Source organism: Borostomias antarcticus (assembly GCF_949987555.1).
Source record: "Borostomias antarcticus genome assembly, chromosome: 6".
Taxonomy (NCBI): domain Eukaryota; kingdom Metazoa; phylum Chordata; class Actinopteri; order Stomiiformes; family Stomiidae; genus Borostomias; species Borostomias antarcticus.
In genome coordinates, this window is record NC_140239.1 from 27,577,599 (window position 1) to 27,595,098 (window position 17,500).

The window sequence follows — 17,500 nt, forward strand, 5'->3', positions numbered from 1 at the left end:
ACCCCTGCCCCAGACCCCTGGTTCGCCCTGCTCACCCCTGCCCCAGACCCCTGGTTCGCCCTGCTCACCCCTGCCCCAGACCCCTGGTTCGCCCTGCTCACCCCTGCCCCAGACCCCTGGTTCGCCCTGCTCACCCCTGCCCCAGACCCCTGGTTCGCCCTGCTCACCCCTGCCCCAGACCCCTGGTTCGCCCTGCTCACCCCTGCCCCAGACCCCTGGTTAGCCCTGCTCACCCCTGCCCCAGACCCCTGGTTCACCCTGCTCACCCCTGCCCCAGACCCCTGGTTCACCCTGCTCACCCCTGCCCCAGACCCCTGGTTCGCCCTGCTCACCCCTGCCCCAGACCCCTGGTTCGCCCTGCTCACCCCCTGCTCCCGGTCCAGACCCTCGCCCCTGCCCCAGACCCCTGGTTCGCCCTGCTCACACCCTGTTCCCGGCCAGGATCCCTGACCCTGAGCTCCTGTGCCCCCTGAACCCTCCTGGACCCTGAGCACCTCCCCTCCCAGTGAGGGGCTGGAGATCCGTTTTAGCGGCTTTCTGGTAGACAATGTCAGCATAGTTGATTATTGGTAGAATAAGTTGTGAAAATAGTCTCTTTCTGACATTGTGTGAAACAGTGCCTGGAACGAAACAAAACACCCACACCAAAATTAACTTTTTTACTTACATGATCAATGTGTGGTTTAAAGGTAAATCTAGAGTCAATCCACTCTGAGGAGCTCTCACACCAAAAAGCATTGACTATGTCTTTGATTTGATTAAGTAATAATTTGTTAGCTGACAAAGTCTGAAAAATATCAAAGTGAAATTGCAAGGACTCTTTAAAGTGTAAATAATATTGTCATCAGAATATAATTGTACAGAGCAATCAGAAAAAAAATAAGTGGGAGATCATTCATGAAAATAGAAAAGAGAAGTGGTCCTAAAGTAGATCCTTGCGGCACACCTCTCTGCTAAATAAGATCAGTGGATTTACAGCCTTTTAGAACAACACTCTCAGCCAGTGGAAAGATTAGAATATGGGATGCTAATTTGATAAACTTCATTTCAATGCCATCAAGTCTGGGACTGCTGCTCTCTTTCAGCTCATGAATGGCATTGGAGATATAACGGCTTGTTTCCTTTTAATGTGTGAATTACTTGAATAATAATAATGATAATAATTATAATAATTAGGATGATGATATAATAACAATAATAATAATAATAAGATCCTGTCCATTGAAATAGTGCCCAGCATGAGGCTTGAAGCTTTGACTCTGAAATGACAGGCAGCTAGCTCAGTCGAACGTTGATGTTTCAGTATGTCCCTCATCCGCCCCCTCAGAGATGCTTTCGCAACTGTCTAGAGCATGGGTGTCAAACTCAAATACACAGTGGGCCAAAATGTAAAACTTGAACAAAGTCGCGGGCCAACATTGAACAAATGAAAATTTTAATATGGACCCATTTTGCTTTAACATTGAATATGCACATCACTTTCGCTTTTGGTGCGCATCAATGGTGTGCACTAACATATGTGAATACGCCCTCAGACACAAGTGTTGGTGCTCCATCTGCTCAGTAGAGAAGCTTGTAAAACCCTGACTGTCCTACAGCCAGGCAGACAGACAGACAGCCGGCATGCAGACAGACAGCCAGGCAGGCAGATAGGCCGGCAGACAGGCCGGCAGGATTGAATGAACAGGAACAGAGCAAACACAGCGGCCGGCTAGGTCAACACAGGTGTCTCTATCACAGTGAGACGTTACATAACGTAAAGCTTCTGTTTTCTGCCTTTCTTTTCGCCATTTTTAAGAAGGGGTAACACTGTTACAGTTGTAGTATGAGATTGCTATGACTACTGTCACAGAAGAGAGGGCGTTTCTGGGTCCTGTCTTGATTGACGCGCCAAAACAACAGCAGAGCATTATGGGATTTGTAGTATTAGCGGTGAATGCGCTGTATAATACTGGCGGGCCAGCTCTAGTAGTCATTTGGTATTGCCTCGCGGGCCAAATATAATTACACTGCGGGCCAAATTTGGCCCGCGGGCCAGAGTTTGACACCCCTGGTCTAGAGCATGCGGGCGGTAGCAGAGGTGGTTTGGAGCATGCGGGCGGTAGCAGAGGTGGTTTGGAGCATGCGGGCGGTAGCAGAGGTGGTTTGGAGCTCGGCCCGTGTGACGAGAAGCTCTGCCTGCAAACCAACAGCCCAAATGCCACTGCTGGCTCTTCCAAGTGTGTCCAGTCTTTCCTCCAGTCTCATTAAACACGTGTTTAACATACAGCACAGACTAATGAGCGGATAAATCTCTCCTTGCCTTGGCTTCCAGTTACCGTCCCTCCCTCCCTCTTCCCTCCCTCCCTCCCTTCACTCCTCCCTCTCTCCTCCCTCTCTCTACAGCTTCATTAAAAGATGGGAACCAAAAATGAAGATGGATTGCATTTGCCCCTCAAAGCACGAACATGGAGTCCCCCTCCTCTGTTCCCTCACTCTTGCCGATCCTCCTTCTTTAATGCTGCCGGTCTCGGATGCAGACTTGGGACGCCGAGGTCCGGGCTCTGGGTTCGGAGGAGCCGCTCATGAATAAAGCATTAGCCTCGCGATCTCAGGGTGCCCCAAAGGCGACGGGACGTGGTTAGTTAATGAGACCGCCATGATTGTAAATATTATCACTGTTTTGCGGGGGAAGCTATAATGAAAACTGTGTAAAAGAAGGAGGAGGGACAATGAATATTCCCCCTCGAATGAGCTCCTGTGAGCCTTAGGAAGTAGGCCGGGGCCGGGGATCCGAATCCAGATTCAGAATTGCGCATTTTCCACGTATGTTTGTTCCTATAGGACCCATATACATTTGAAGAGAAAAATAAGATATTTGTTTCCTAAAAAAAAAAAAGTACCTTAAGAGAATGACCAAATAAAACCTCCATTCATTCATTCATTCATTCATTCATTCATTCATTCATTCAAAGGACTTGTGTAAGAAAAAAAAAAAAGAAGCATTAAAGGAAGTAAGGTAAACATAATAAAAGGTGATAAATAGACCTGTTGTAAGATGTGGACTGATGTTCTGACCGGGGCTGGGGGAGGGGCAGGGCGTGGCCTGCGTTAGTGTGGGCTGGGGGTAATGCTGGGCTTGGGTCTAGTGTGGCGCCCGGGCTGGGAGAACAGCTGGGTCTATAGTGTGGTTCCGGGGCTGGGAGGAGAACAGCTGGGTCTATAGTGCGGTGTGGGGGCTGGGAGGAGAACAGCTGGGTCTATAGTGTGGTTCTGGTGCTGGGAGGAGAACAGCTGGGTCTATAGTGTGGTTCTGGTGCTGGGAGGAGAACAGCTGGGTCTATAGTGCGGTGTGGGGGCTGGGAGGAGAACAGCTGGGTCTATAGTGCCGTTCCGGGGCTGGGAGGAGAACAGCTGGGTCTATAGTGCGGTTCCGGGGCTGGAAGGAGAACAGCTGGGTCTATAGTGTGGTACCGGGGCTGGGAGGAGAACAGCTGGGTCTATAGTGTAGTTCTGGGGCTGGGAGGAGAACAGCTGGGTCTATAGTGTGGTTCCGGGGCTGGGAGGAGAACAGCTGGGTCTATAGTGTGGTCCCGGGGCTGGGAGGAGAACAGCTGGGTCTATAGTGCGGTTCCGGGGCTGGGAGGAGAACAGCTGGGTCTATAGTGCGGTTCACGGGCTGGGAGGAGAACAGCTGGGTCTATAGTGTGGTTCTGGTGCTGGGAGGAGAACAGCTGGGTCTATAGTGTGGTCCCGGGGCTGGGAGGAGAACAGCTGGGTCTGGTTCTGGGGCTGGGAGGAGAACAGCTGGGTCTATAGTGTGGTTCTGGTGCTGGAAGGAGAACAGCTGGGTCTATAGTGCGGTTCCGGGGCTGGGAGGAGAACAGCTGGGTCTATAGTGCGGTTCCGGGGCTGGGAGGAGAACAGCTGGGTCTATAGTGCGGTGTGGGGGCTGGGAGGAGAACAGCTGGGTCTATAGTGCGGTTCCGGGGCTGGGAGGAGAACAGCTGGGTCTATAGTGCCGTTCCGGGGCTGGGAGGAGAACAGCTGGGTCTATAGTGCGGTTCCGGGGCTGTGAGGAGAACAGCTGGGTCTATAGTGTGGTTCCGGGGCTGGGAGGAGAACAGCTGGGTCTATAGTGCGGCTCCAGGGCTGGGAGGAGAACAGCTGGGTCTGTGGTTCCGGGGCTGGGAGGAGAACAGCTGGGTCTGTGGTTCCGGGGCTGGGAGGAGAACAGCTGGGTCTATAGTGTGGTTCCGGGGCTGGGAGGAGAACAGCTGGGTCTATAGTGTGGTTCCGGGGCTGGGAGGAGAACAGCTGGGTCTATAGTGTGGTCCCGGGGCTGGGAGGAGAACAGCTGGGTCTATAGTGCCGTTCCGGGGCTGGGAGGAGAACAGCTGGGTCTATAGTGTGGTCCCGGGGCTGGGAGGAGAACAGCTGGGTCTGGTTCTGGGGCTGGGAGGAGAACAGCTGGGTCTATAGTGCCGTTCCGGGGCTGGGAGGAGAACAGCTGGGTCTATAGTGCGGTTCCGGGGCTGGAAGGAGAACAGCTGGGTCTATAGTGTGGTTCCGGGGCTGGGAGGAGAACAGCTGGGTCTATAGTGTGGTCCCGGGGCTGGGAGGAGAACAGCTGGGTCTATAGTGCGGTCCCGGGGCTGAGCCAGTCAGGGCTCAATCGCTTTCCAAACACTTCCTCAGCATGGGCCCCGGCAGACCGGCGTTAGAGTAATCTCGTCTAAATGCTCTATTAAGACCTCTAATTGCTGCTGTGCTCCCTCCCTTCAGGAGGGCAGGCGGTGGGAACAAAGACAGGGCTTAGTTACCCTGAAACCAGGAGGAGGAGGAGGAGGAGGAGGAGGGAAAAGGCCCAGGCCCCGTCCCCCATCCCCGTGCACAGCGGAACCATTGGCCCCCGACGTCGCCAGGGTCGCGACGCCAATCAGTGAGGGGGAAGCGACCGTGCGAGCGGGCGCCGGAAAAGTGTGGGCTACTTTCCCAGGCACAGATTATCCAGAGCCCTGCTCTAAATCCCTGCCGTTAACAGATAAAGCGCATCGGGGCGAAGCGCTCGTGATGTTTACCCTGCAGATACGGCGCCGTACTCACAATCCGACCGCGTGACGTGAAGTGGTTATGTGTTCACGCGAGCCTTTGATTGCATCCACACCCTCACATCTTCCTGAGAAGAGACCACCCTTCAATCACGCCTCGGAATTTAAGAACGTCTTTTACGTTGTATGCTAAATCAGAGAGGCGGATATTTCTTCTGTACGATGCTGTAGCTCCTCAGTGAGAGAGAAGGGCTCTTTACACATTAAAGGGCCTGTGTTTATGCGTTGGTCGGCATCGCTGAAGCACTCCGAAAGAAAGGTTGCGCTGCTTAAAAGATAATGAGGAAATAAACATGATCCCACTGTTTTTTACCACGTGGGATTATCAAAGGATTATCTTGCTCTAAGTATGCAGGAAGGTCTTTCATATTGCTACTGTGAGTGCCAGGAGGGTGTGTGTGTGTGTGTGTGTGTGTGTAGAGAGAGAGAGGGGAGGAGCTTAAACGGAGCTGCACACAGACACGCAATCATTCAGAAACTCACGTGTACACATCTCTTCTCGCGTCCTGGTTCCACGTTCCAAACACGCACCGAATCCACAGAGAACACAGAACGATCCTCGGAGGTGAAGCCGTTCCACTGGGAATTCCCTTCCGCGCACTCTGACGGTCAGGAACAGGAACGTGCACTCAAGGGGGGACCTAGGGACCTAGGGCTGGGTATCGATTCGAATTTCAAGAATCGATTCGATTCCGATTCACAAGGTTCGGAATCGATTATCACGATTCGATTCGATTCGAATCAATATCGATTCAGTTAGTGTTACTAAAAGCTGTGATAAGAGCAAAATCACTGGATGGCTCTAATCATAGGCCAGTAATGTTCATATTTGGTTGGGTGCTCTTGGACAAAAGGAACTAGGTTACCAAACAGACGAGGATAAATCCAGGCACTCCAAAAAGTGAAAAAACGAGGGAAAAGGATATATTAAAAAGCCTTTAATAAATCATGGCTGCTCAAAATTTAAAAAAAAAGCCAACATTTTTTGGTCAATACAGGACCTTCTTCAGGGCTAATAGGCAAGGAGGAGTAGTAGCCTACTTCGTTTATTAACTTACTTACATATTTTGCTAATTAAGGTTAAAATGTGCTGCGCGCGCCACACAACCTCCTAAGTGCCCTTTTTCTTTTTCTTTTTACTTTCGCCCCTGCCCCTCGTCCAGCGCACGTTCCTGGTCAGGAGGAATGAGGCTTCAGAATTCCAAGTGGAACGGCCCAAACTCCGGTGGTGACGGGCTACTGTAGGTCAAGTATCACGGGTCGGCTCGGACAAGTCGATGACGTTGTTGCCTTGACCTTGTAACAGCTGACTGACCACGGCTGTATTCCAGTTTTGTCCTTAAGCAGAAGCTTTTGAGCCAGTGTTGGGTTATAGTACAGTACCTTGCTCAAGAGCACAACAGTAGGTAATGATCGTCAACCTTTCGGCCACTGGTCGGATGCTTTAAGTGCTGGGCTACCTACCGCCATCTATATTACACACCACACCTCAAACATCACACTCGGTCTGGGAACACCCTTTCAAACAACCCCTACAATCGTCCTCCTAACTTTTACTATTGAGGCCAGCTTCTTCACCTCAAACCGGCACATTCCCCAATCTGGATTTCGCTAGCTTCCGATACTCGACCAAACTAGCCTCATTAAAACCATTGAAAACGATTCAACTAAAGCGTTCTCTTCCCTCTCTGCGCTTGTGCTTATTCCTAACACCTGTTCCATTTCCCTCCAACTACAGAGTGCAGTGGAGGTATGTACCTCATACATATTCTATGAAGTTTTGTCGCTCGCGGTGGAGAGAGGGAGCTCAGAGGACAAAGCGTCCCACGTACCGTGTGTGCGAGCTGGGCCCGGCAGCCTGTCCCTCGCCCAGGCTCGCTAACACGGTGGTTTGGTCACTGGCAGCAGGAAATACCTTTCAATCACGCTCAGCATAATCTGAACATCGACCTCAAAACCCACTACGGGTTTCAAAATTCACAAAACTCATCTTCGATATTGTATTTTAACTTTAAGGACAAAACATTCTCTATTCTGTGAGTCTCTGTTAAACACAGACCTTATTTTCAGCATTTTTCACTAATCCCATCCATTTTTCCCATAAGGATTTTGCATTACACCCCACAACTGCGGCAATGCTAACTCGAAGCCAACATCACCTCACCACTACTTTAATATTAGCCAACTAAAAGTGTCATTTCCTGTTAAGCCACGCCCACTTCTGGTTTATATCCAAATACAAATAATTTTGCTGCCTCAACAAATACAAATACTGGCCTCTGAACACCCCTATTCCACAGAGCAGATGGACAGCTGAGTTCAACTATAGGCATGCTGTACAGTAAAGTATGTGGAATGTATGCAATGTCAGTCGGAACAATGGTACAGTAGTAGCAGCCAATCAGATGAGACGGAATGGATGTTTAGTTCAGCTGAGTTGAATTTATGGAACAGCGCCGAAGTCCTATTGGCTCAGAAACAGCCAGTTGAACAGGTATGATGGTACCCTGGTGTAAGAAGCCTTATGGCCAGACTCTAATGTTAATTTCTCCGTAATCTGTGTGAGACAGTAATAGCAGGTATACAAATAGACTAGTCTTTTTTTGGTCAAATGTACGTACATGATTACATGTCTCAATCTGGGATATATTTACACTAGTGTGTGTATGTCTTCAACTGTGTGTGTGTCTGTGTGTGTGTGTGTGTGTGTGTGTGTGTGTGTGTGTGTGTGCGTGTGCATGTGTGCGTGCGCGCGTGCGCAGAGGGACGAGAGGGGTGAGTACATGTGGCGATGACAGGGAGGTGTATGAGACTCACCAGTGGTGGAGGAGATGTTGACGTCGATGCTGATCTCAGGGATGCCCCCGCCCCGCAGCGCCGCCACGCACGTGTAGGTGCCGAAGTCGGTGAACTTCAGGTCGATGATGTCCAGGTTGGTGGTCCCGGGGGAGATGTCGGGGTCCGTCTGGGTGATCACCATTCGCTCGGAGCTGCGCAGTGCCCGGCCATTTTTCAGCCAGCCGAATGTTAGCTCTTCAGGGGGCGTGGCTTCGACCTGGAAGTTACAAAGTTTGCAACTTTCATCTTTGTAAAGAACTACATGGTGTTTGAGTCTGTGTGTGTGTGTGTGTGTCTGTGTGTGTGTGTGTGTGTGTGTGTCTGTGTGTGTGTGTGTGTCTGTGTGTGTGTGTGTCTGTGTGTCTGTGTGTCTGTACTTGTGTGTGTGTCTGTGCGTGTGTGTGTGTGTCTGTGTGTGTGTGTGTGTGTGTGTGTGTGTGTGTGTGTGTGTGTGTGTGTGTGTGGCACAGTGTTGGTGATCCTGTACCTGACAGGATATCTTGACCTCGCGACCTATCTGGATGTTGTCATCATTATGGTACGGATCGGGGGTGATCCAGAAACGACCTTTCTTCAGAGCTGCAAAGAGATAAACCACCTTTATCCACCTGTTAACTACTGAACTCTTCCTTCTCACAAGTTTAGAGGAAGAAAAACAGATGAGATGTTAGCGGTATTACAGGTTCAGTAAGAAGGTCAGACAATTTCATGAAATTGATTTTGAATGTAACGGCAAGTTGTGGCGTGTTAGAAAAATCTCTGGGTTTAGTTTATCCAATCACCGCTGATACACACACACACACACACACACACACACACACACACACACACACACACTCAAACACACACAGACAAACACACAAACAATCCAAGATGCAGAGTTGGAAAGAAACTTAACAGAACTTCTGCTACTGCTGATCCAATTTATTTCCTAAACTCCATTTCCGAAGCACAGCTCTTCTGAATATAAGAAAGAGGCTGATTTCATTGTAACCTATTGTATCGTTCCCAAACTGTGTGCCTACAGTACAATTTATCTCTTCGGCATAAACTGGCGGCGCCACAAAATCTTTTCATCTAGCAATTCCCTGATGACATTATCATATTCAGTTTGGCACAAGGCAAATGAAAACAAAACCTGCATGTCAGAGTCAAACACAGGAAATTGAATTAAGTGCAAAACATTGCCTATTTCCGAGTCAAGAGGCACAGAGGGGGAGAGGAACGACACTCCTCAATATGAGCCCAGGCTTCATGTTTAAAAAAGGAAGAAAATAAAAAACACTTTCAACTAGCCTCGCGTCACCAGTCTCTCCTCGGGGAGAAGAGCCTGGTATCTATTTACTTCACTGCCTTAAGCCCGCCCCATCATCCGGCTCGAGCCTGTAGAGCCCGCCTCCAACATCCGCTTGCTTTATTTTTCCTTAACCGGTAGTTCTCCTCGCGTCTTCTTGTACAATTTTCGTCGGTGTTATGCCTGGTGATGCCATCGCGAATGTTATCTACTCGAAACTTCACCATGTGCAGCCTACAGTACAGTAAAAACATTACAACAACTGTTCTTCAGTGGATTATGCGATGCGTCATCGCGCTTCCGCTCTAGACCGGCGAAACAACACCGAACGAGAAAGGCCCCAGACTAACTTTCAACAAGCTGAGAATCCCATTTCTGACGCGTGTCAGACAAATGTTTGAGTCTTACAGCCGGAAACGCCTGCTAGAGGGATGTAATCCTCTCTCACTGTAGTAGCGATCGTTTACGTAGGTGAGTAGTCTTCCTGCTGAGCCACACTGTCAAAAGGCACTGTGTGCAATTCAGCACTCTTTTAATTGTCATAGAAACAGTGTTGATGAACTGCAGTATGAATCACATGATGAATCACACATTCCTCTATTAATGAAAACTCCCACTTTCATCTGTAGGGTCACGCTTGTACAATAAATATCTCGGTGAAAGCACAGGCTACAATTAATTTGCTCGAGAGGAAACGTACGTAACGTACAAGGTTAACGACATTTCATGTAGCTGTCATGGAAACACCTCAGCAATTGATTCTCACCAGTCAGAGTTGTCCAACTAAATACATATACGAGGATTAATTTAATTGGCTGTACAAGACAACTCCACAGTCTGAAAGGATCTTTTGTAATGTCCTGCTGCAGTAGCCGCGCACCAAGGACAACGCTGCATTATCTAATCCAACCATTTCCCACTGTGTGTGTGTGTGTGTGTGTGTGTTTGTGTGTTTGTGTGTGTTTGTGCCTCTGTGTCATGAATTGCGTCATAGGCTAGAGTGGATAAACATCTATTCAACTCTTGTAACTCACCCTGGCTCATCTCAATGAATCTCTTTACTGAGGGTATCGAACCTCGGATCTCTAACAAGACACACCAAACCTCCAACATTAGACCAAGCAGACATTCTCTTGGTCTGAATATGACAGTTTGCCTTAAAAGACCCAGACAGGATGACACGTTCACCACATAGAATGAGGTCATTAGAGCGTTTCCGTCCACTCTACAATGTGTTGTACTGTACAGTACATCTATGGTTCAAACTCTTGTTGCTATTGGAACTTCACTTGTCTGCATTGGAAATCTATCTCTACTCTATTAATGTACAAAGCTCTAATCACTACAACTCACATACTGTACTTCATCAGTATCAGCTCTTTCTCTCTTTCTGTCTCTCTCTCTCTCCCTCTCTGTCTTTCTCTCTTTCCGTCTCTCTCTCTCTGTCTTTCTCTCTTTATGTCTCTCTCTCTCTCTCTGTCTTTCTCTCTTTCTGTCTCTCTCTCTCTCTCTCTCTCTCTCTGTCTTTCTGTCTCTCTCTCTCTGTCTTTCTCTCTTTCTGTCTCTCTCTCTCTCCCTCTCTGTCTTTCTCTCTTTCTGTCTCTCTCTCTCTCTCCCCCTCTCTGTCTTTCTCTCTTTCTGTCTCTCTCTCTCTCCCTCTCTGTCTTTCTCTCTTTCCGTCTCTCTCTCTCTGTCTTTCTCTCTTTCTGTCTCTCTCTCTCTCCCTCTCTGTCTTTCTCTCTTTCTGTCTCTCTCTCTCTCTCCCCCTCTCTGTCTTTCTCTCTTTCTGTCTCTCTCTCTCTCTCTGTGTCTTTCTCTCTTTCTGTGTCTCTCTCTCTCTCCCTCTCTGTCTTTCTCTCTTTTTGGTAACCTTTCCTTTTACAGTCCCCTAATTTACCTGGTAAACTGTAGTATATTATTGGGTAATTACCACAGGTAATACGTGGGTAAATACAGAGCAACTACAGCTAAATTACTAAGTATTTACCTAGTAAACATATGGTATGTCTATCTCTCTCAGTATCTTTATCTCTCTCTCTCTCTCTCTCTCTCTCTCTCCATCTCCCTCTCTCTCCCTCTATCTCTCTCCCTCTCTCTCCCTCTCTCTCTCTCTCCTTCTCTCTCTCTCTCCCTCTCTCTCTCTCTCTTAGGAGATGCAGACAGAAGGGCTGACCCTCCGAAAAATAAAATAAATAAAATAAATAACGGAATAATTTCACTCTTACTCTCTCAGCCATTCCACCCCCCGCCCTCCCCCACCCCCCGCCAAAAATAAAAAAAAACTGCACACACAGCCACTTTGTAACGAGTCACACTGGGGCAATTATACGGCCTGACACAGCAAGATTACCCCCAGCCCCGACTCCAACTCATGCCAGACGCAGTCCCCTCTGCTCTAAGCTCCGAGTGAAACAGGCAACTTAAGTACGAGATTACTCTAACCCCGATCCTAACCTTTAACCGCCAGGACGGTTTAAAAACAGCTGGGATTCTCACAGTAGCGGCCCCTCTACTCACATCACAGGCCCCCGGCCGCGCAGCGACCTTCGACCTCTCGCTGCGCAAAACGCAGAACGGCGAGAGCGCCGTCCTCGCGTCGTCCTCATGCATATTTCAAAAAAGGGCCTCGACGTCGCGGCGTCGGCGCCAAATCCTCTTCTTCTGCCCTCTTGTCTGATCAGAGGCGGAACACGCGGGAGTCATGTACTGTAACTGGCGTCTGTGTACCGGGCAGATAAGCCGTCACTGACCGCCTGTCTTTTTACTCGAGCGGTGGCGAAGACTGAAGCGCTGCCGTGGCTTTGATGGCGGCTATTCTGTTATGTATGGCACAGTGGTCGGACAGCGGGGTCTGTGAGCTGCTAAAAGGGTCTCGCGCGATTGGTCGGGCGGTGGCGGGAGACGCACTGATGTCACGACTCAAACCGTTCATCCCTGAACGACCCCGGCGCGAAAGGGCCCCCGTGAATCTGTAAGGAGGGATCCGCCCGGGGAAACAGAACTTTCCCATTTGTCGGTTGGTAAAACAGACGCCGACGGTCGCGTCGTCCGCTCTTCATTCATATCTTATAGAAGACCGCGGGGGTTCCAGGTCTAGTGCGCAAATGTAATCTGACTGGTAGAGACGAGTTGGCTGATGTGATTATTACTCTAGAACCATCCGAGCCAGCCGGAGCGTGAGGTACATGTGGTCAGTCCCAGCTCCAGTCTGCAGTGACTCACATGTACAGTGCTGTATGTCCAAGGCCATCTTAGGCACCAGGGAAGCCACTGGTTGTTAAAAGAGTATCCTGAAGATGGAGGCGTAGAATTAGATTTAACGAACGCAAATGCGTGCTCACTGTGAATTGTTGATGGAGTGGCTTTTGTTTCGACGGGTTTTTTATTCATCGCCTTGAGTGGTGCTGTCATAGAACATGGGCTCTGCCAGTGTGTGGGAGAGTGTGTGTGTGTGTGTGTGTGTGTGTGTGTGTGTGTGTGTGTGTGCGTGTGTGTGCGTCTGTGTGTGGGTCTGTGTGTACAGTAGCTTGCGTCTGTGTCCATGTGTGTGTCCGTGTGTGTGTGTGTATGTGCGTGAGAGAGAGAGAGAGAGGAGAGAGAGAGAGAGAGAGAGAGAGAGGAGAGAGAGAGAGAGAGAGAGAGAGAGAGAGAGCGGGAGCCAGGGAGGGAATGAATAATCAATAGAGTGCCTTTTAAGTTATGCTCAAAACACATACAGTATACTGCTCTGCTGCTTCGCTGCCTTCTCTGTTCTGTACTCGAAAGATGAGAACATACAGACCCTTCTACATAGCACTTACTTTTATTCAATATACTGGGTGCAAGGTGCTACGACCTTTAAGTACATAGTGTACATTGTATAAACAAACTTTACTATGCTTGCTTTATTACCACGCCATATAGAGGTCCCACTTTACGAGCATGACTAAACAAACTACATGAAAAGCCATGAATATAATATAATATAATCATGAAAAGGGAAGAGCTTTAGTTGAGGTGACATCAGCCCTGTGTCATTCTGTAGGATTACAATATCTTCTCATGAATGCTGAACGCAGGATACACACACACACACGCACACACATGCACACGCACCCAAGCGAAACGCTTACTCTGACACCCCGTTCCTAGCTGGCTGACATTCAAGTAATTATCTTCCTCTCTCTTCCTCTCCTACTGCCTCTCTCTACCGATCCGCACTGCTTAGTCTCTCACTGCTTTCCTCGGTGTAGACAATCCTCCTTTCCTCAAAGAGGCGTATAGCGATAACCCCGCCCCCCCCACCCCCCCTCTCCCCTCAATCTGCCCCTCCAGCGCCCCGCCCCCCCCCCCCCCCCCCCCGGTCGCGACTGCTGTATGATCCCACCATGCACCGTGACTTAGCACATTATTAGTCACACACACATAGACACACGCACACACTATCCTGAGGGCGGTGGCCCAAGTCTACAGACTCCCTGCCAGCGTTGACCATCCAACCATTGCATTTTTCCATTAATAAATGGAAATGCACAAGGCTTCTGCCCACAGTTTATTTCAAAGCAAATTTGCTAAGAACCATTCACAGGTTTATTTAAATGCCGGCTGCCAGCTGTCCACTAGTCACGTAACGAGCGCTGTCTCCCGACCAAACCGCTTAAACACAACAGTGGCAGCTCACAATGAAATCGCTTTTTGCTCTCCTGTAAATAACATTGAGCCCCCTAACAGAGTCAGAGTGTGTGTCGAACAACGACGTGTGTGCGTGTGTGTGTGCGCACGCGCGCGTGTGTGTGACTACTGACTGGAACGGCTGATGTCTTATTTGTGAAACCTCCGCCGGGAGTCTTCCTGGCGGGATCGTCAGAGGAGCCGAGGACGGGATGTCGTTTGATTCGGCTCTGCTTTGATACCGACGGCGCCGCACGCTTCTTCCACATCACACTGCAGCAAAACACGCGGCTTTAGAGACGCGCAGCGAGGGGTGTTTGTGTGTGTGTGAGTGTGTGTGTGTGTGTGTGTGTGAGAGTGTGTTTGTGTGAGTGTGTGTGTGTGTGTGTGTGTGTGTGAGTGTGTGTGCGTGAGTGTGTGTGTGTGTGTGTGTGTGTGGGGGGGGGGGGGTATGTAGAGGGGAATGAAAATGAACACCGGCCAACTGTTCGTTTTCTTTCACCGACATCTTCGGCTCGGTCTCAATTTAACACTCGAGCCCGTCCCGCTCTCTCTCTCCCTCTCCCTCTCTCTCTCTCTCGTCGAACGCCCGTCTCGCCCCAACAAAGAGCCCCCCGGCGTCCGGCCAGCCGCCGTGCCGCGAAAGCGCCGCTCGCTCTCGCCAGACATGGCCCGGCGCCACCGACGGGGGAATCGAGAGCGCCGGGAATTGACCCCGCCCTCGCTCGTCTCGTCTCCGCGCTTTAATCCATGAAAAGGATCAGGTCTGCGTGGCCGTGGCGTGCCAGCGGCGTGCCGGGCTGGCGGTGGGCGGCGGCCAGGCTCTGAGAGGCGGGGCTGGTGGGGACGACAGCGCGGCGAGAGAAGCCGCCATCTGCTGTGGAGAGATCTGTGGATGCACACACACAGACCCCCTTTGGCAAAGGCAGCTCGAGAGGGCATCTCAAGGACTTAGTGGGATAAAGACGCGCGCACGCACACACACACACACACACACACAAACACACACACACACAGGCATACATACAAATACAGACACCCACGTGCCGCACAAGTAAGTACACGCCAGCTTTTAAGCAAGACTTAACAAAAAAAACACAGAGGCGCGAACACATTGGAGATCAAACACGCAAGATTCCGCCAGCTGTCAGTGTGCACGTTTCCAAATGCACGGTATTTACGTTCGTCTTGATTCACCCGATCCATTCCTATTATCTCTTATCTCTACCTAACACATTATAGACAAAAAATTTTCTCTCACACACACACACACACACACACACACACACACACACACACACACACACACTCCACGCCGGACCACGTAGAACCTGACAACGACCACTGTGACACAGTAAGAGTCTAATCCGTCACGGACCAGTGAACCGTGGGTTGTTCTGAAGGATGGGTCAGTCTAGCGTTTGTAGCGTTTAGCTCAAGGGCATGAGCTTCGGACATGTGTCCCCATCACACAGGGGCCCCGCAACCCCCCAGGGGCCCTCAGCTGTCCTGACTGCTGTAACTGGCTCTTTTGTATGAAGCGTTTTAATGAGTGGCTTTAAACCGTGTCTCCAGTGCCCTTCACTGTTCAGTACAAACGTCAAACGTTCGAGTACAAACGTCATAACAGCACATTTGACAAGGGCCATATGTGTTGCCGGATTTCTGTGTTAATCATGCAGTCGTCGTGTGACCCGGAGGCCATCTGGTGATGTGACAGGCACACACACTGCGAACGAAAGACATAAGGCGATCCGCAGTACCCCCCCCCCAACCCTCCCCCCTCACCTCGGACCACGATGGTGGTGGACTTCTTGGCGGGGTTGCCCACGTTGTTGCTGGCCACGCAGCTGTACACGCCGGCCTCGGCCGAGGTGATGGCGGGGAGGGTGAGCGTGCCCCCCTTCAGCACGCTCTTGGCGGGCAGGCCGTCGGCGCCGCTCAGCCAGCTGAGGGTGGGGCCGGGCTCGCCGCCGGTGGTGATGCACACCAGGGAGACGGTCTGGCCGGGGTTCACCACGATGGGGTCCTCCACCAGGAGCTTGATGGACGGTGACGCTGTGGGGGGGAGGGGGGGGGTCAGTACAGAACCGTGCGCGGAGACCAAAGGACTTTGATGTGAAACGCCGCACGCTACTGTCATGACAAAATGGAATCCAAGATGAAAAGTATAGAGTTGTACAGTAGTCTGATTAGGGCTACATTACATTTACATTACATTACAAAATCGTGTTGATCACACAGTTAATCGTAGATTAATCGCAATTTCAGTTTGGACACATTTTGCCCACATTAAAGTTGTTTTCGGGGTTCTACAATGTCAAACTCTATTCTGCGTTGTCGACATCTTTAAGGGGAGAAAACACAATCATTGGCAGGCCATGGTTTTATGAGCACCCTTGTCAACCAATAAGAACTCTGCCAGGGTGCATAAGAGTCTCTTGAACTAACTTGATCTGGTCTGACACACAGTACACAAGCGAAAACTTGTGAGGCTTGTTGTATGGAGCTGTTGGACCAATGGGGTGTGAGGAGGGATGACACTGACTCTCTGCTGGACCAATGAGGTGTGAGGAGGGATGACACTGTCTCACTGCTGGACCAATGGGGTGTGAGGAGGGATGACACTGACTCACTGCTGGACCAATGAGGTGTGAGGAGGGATGAAACTGACTCTCTGCTGGACCAATGAGGTGTGAGGAGGGATGACACTGACTCTCTGCTGGACCAATGAGGTGTGAGGAGGGATGACACTGACTCTCTGCTGGACCAATGGGGTGTGAGGAGGGATGACACTGTTTCACTGCTGGACCAATGGGGTGTGAGGAGGGATGACACTGACTCACTGTTGGACCAATGGGGTGTGAGGAGGGATGTCACTGACTCACTGATGGACAGACATAAGAAGAAAATGCTTCATACTGTACCAACAGTTAGTGAATGAGGCCCACTGTCTCTAAGAACACTTCTTAACAAACCAAATATAAAATGAAGCGGCACTTCAATCTGAAGCCGGACTTCCACATAAAGCCGCGTCTGACCTGTCTTGTTGGTGAGCTTGAAGATGATGCTGCGGTCAGAGATGCCGCACACGTTCCTGACGGAGGCGATGCAGCTGTAGTTGGCGTAGTCCTGAGGACGAAGGTTCTTCAGCTTCAAGATCTTCGTCTCCCCCTGCAGCTCAGAGCAAGAGCACAATAACACTTGTGTGCAAATGTGTGCGATTCACGTACGAACACGTACGCAACTTAGTTCGTAAACTTCAATTTCAATTGCTACTTCACTCGGTCAATATGATTTGAAGTACAGATTGATGAGTGTTATTTCTATTACTGTAGTTGGCATTCTCAAGACAGCGCCGCGTCATGAGTTTCCAATGAATACTGAATTAATTCATCACGCATTATTTGGATGGGAGCACATCTACCTGTAAACACTCTTGAAAGTAACCGAGGGTTCGTGAACTCTACACGCCGACGCTGCTTGCTGAAGGCATCGCAATAAAATCATCAGAGGGGCTTCCATTGTTTAATTTTCCGCCTGGCTAAACCGCCGTCTCCCACAGCGCGCGACGCTGCTACCGTCACGCGGCGCGGCTCAGCCCGCCCCCCCATTGGACAGGCACATC

General features: G+C 50.2%; 1 protein-coding gene across 1 annotated transcript in view; it reads right to left on the bottom strand.

The window, feature by feature from the left end:
• Positions 1-17,500, bottom strand: part of LOC311310406 (MAM domain-containing glycosylphosphatidylinositol anchor protein 2) — a gene marked incomplete at both ends in the record, with an annotated part of 184,099 nt that overhangs the window by 72,666 nt on the left and 93,933 nt on the right. Inside the window, 4 exons of the mRNA XM_084439894.1 lie at positions 7,908-8,145; positions 8,416-8,507; positions 15,661-15,930; positions 16,914-17,046. Coding sequence (XP_084296020.1) covers positions 7,908-8,145; positions 8,416-8,507; positions 15,661-15,930; positions 16,914-17,046 — 733 coding nt within the window. The remainder of the gene's footprint in view (positions 1-7,907; positions 8,146-8,415; positions 8,508-15,660; positions 15,931-16,913; positions 17,047-17,500) is intronic.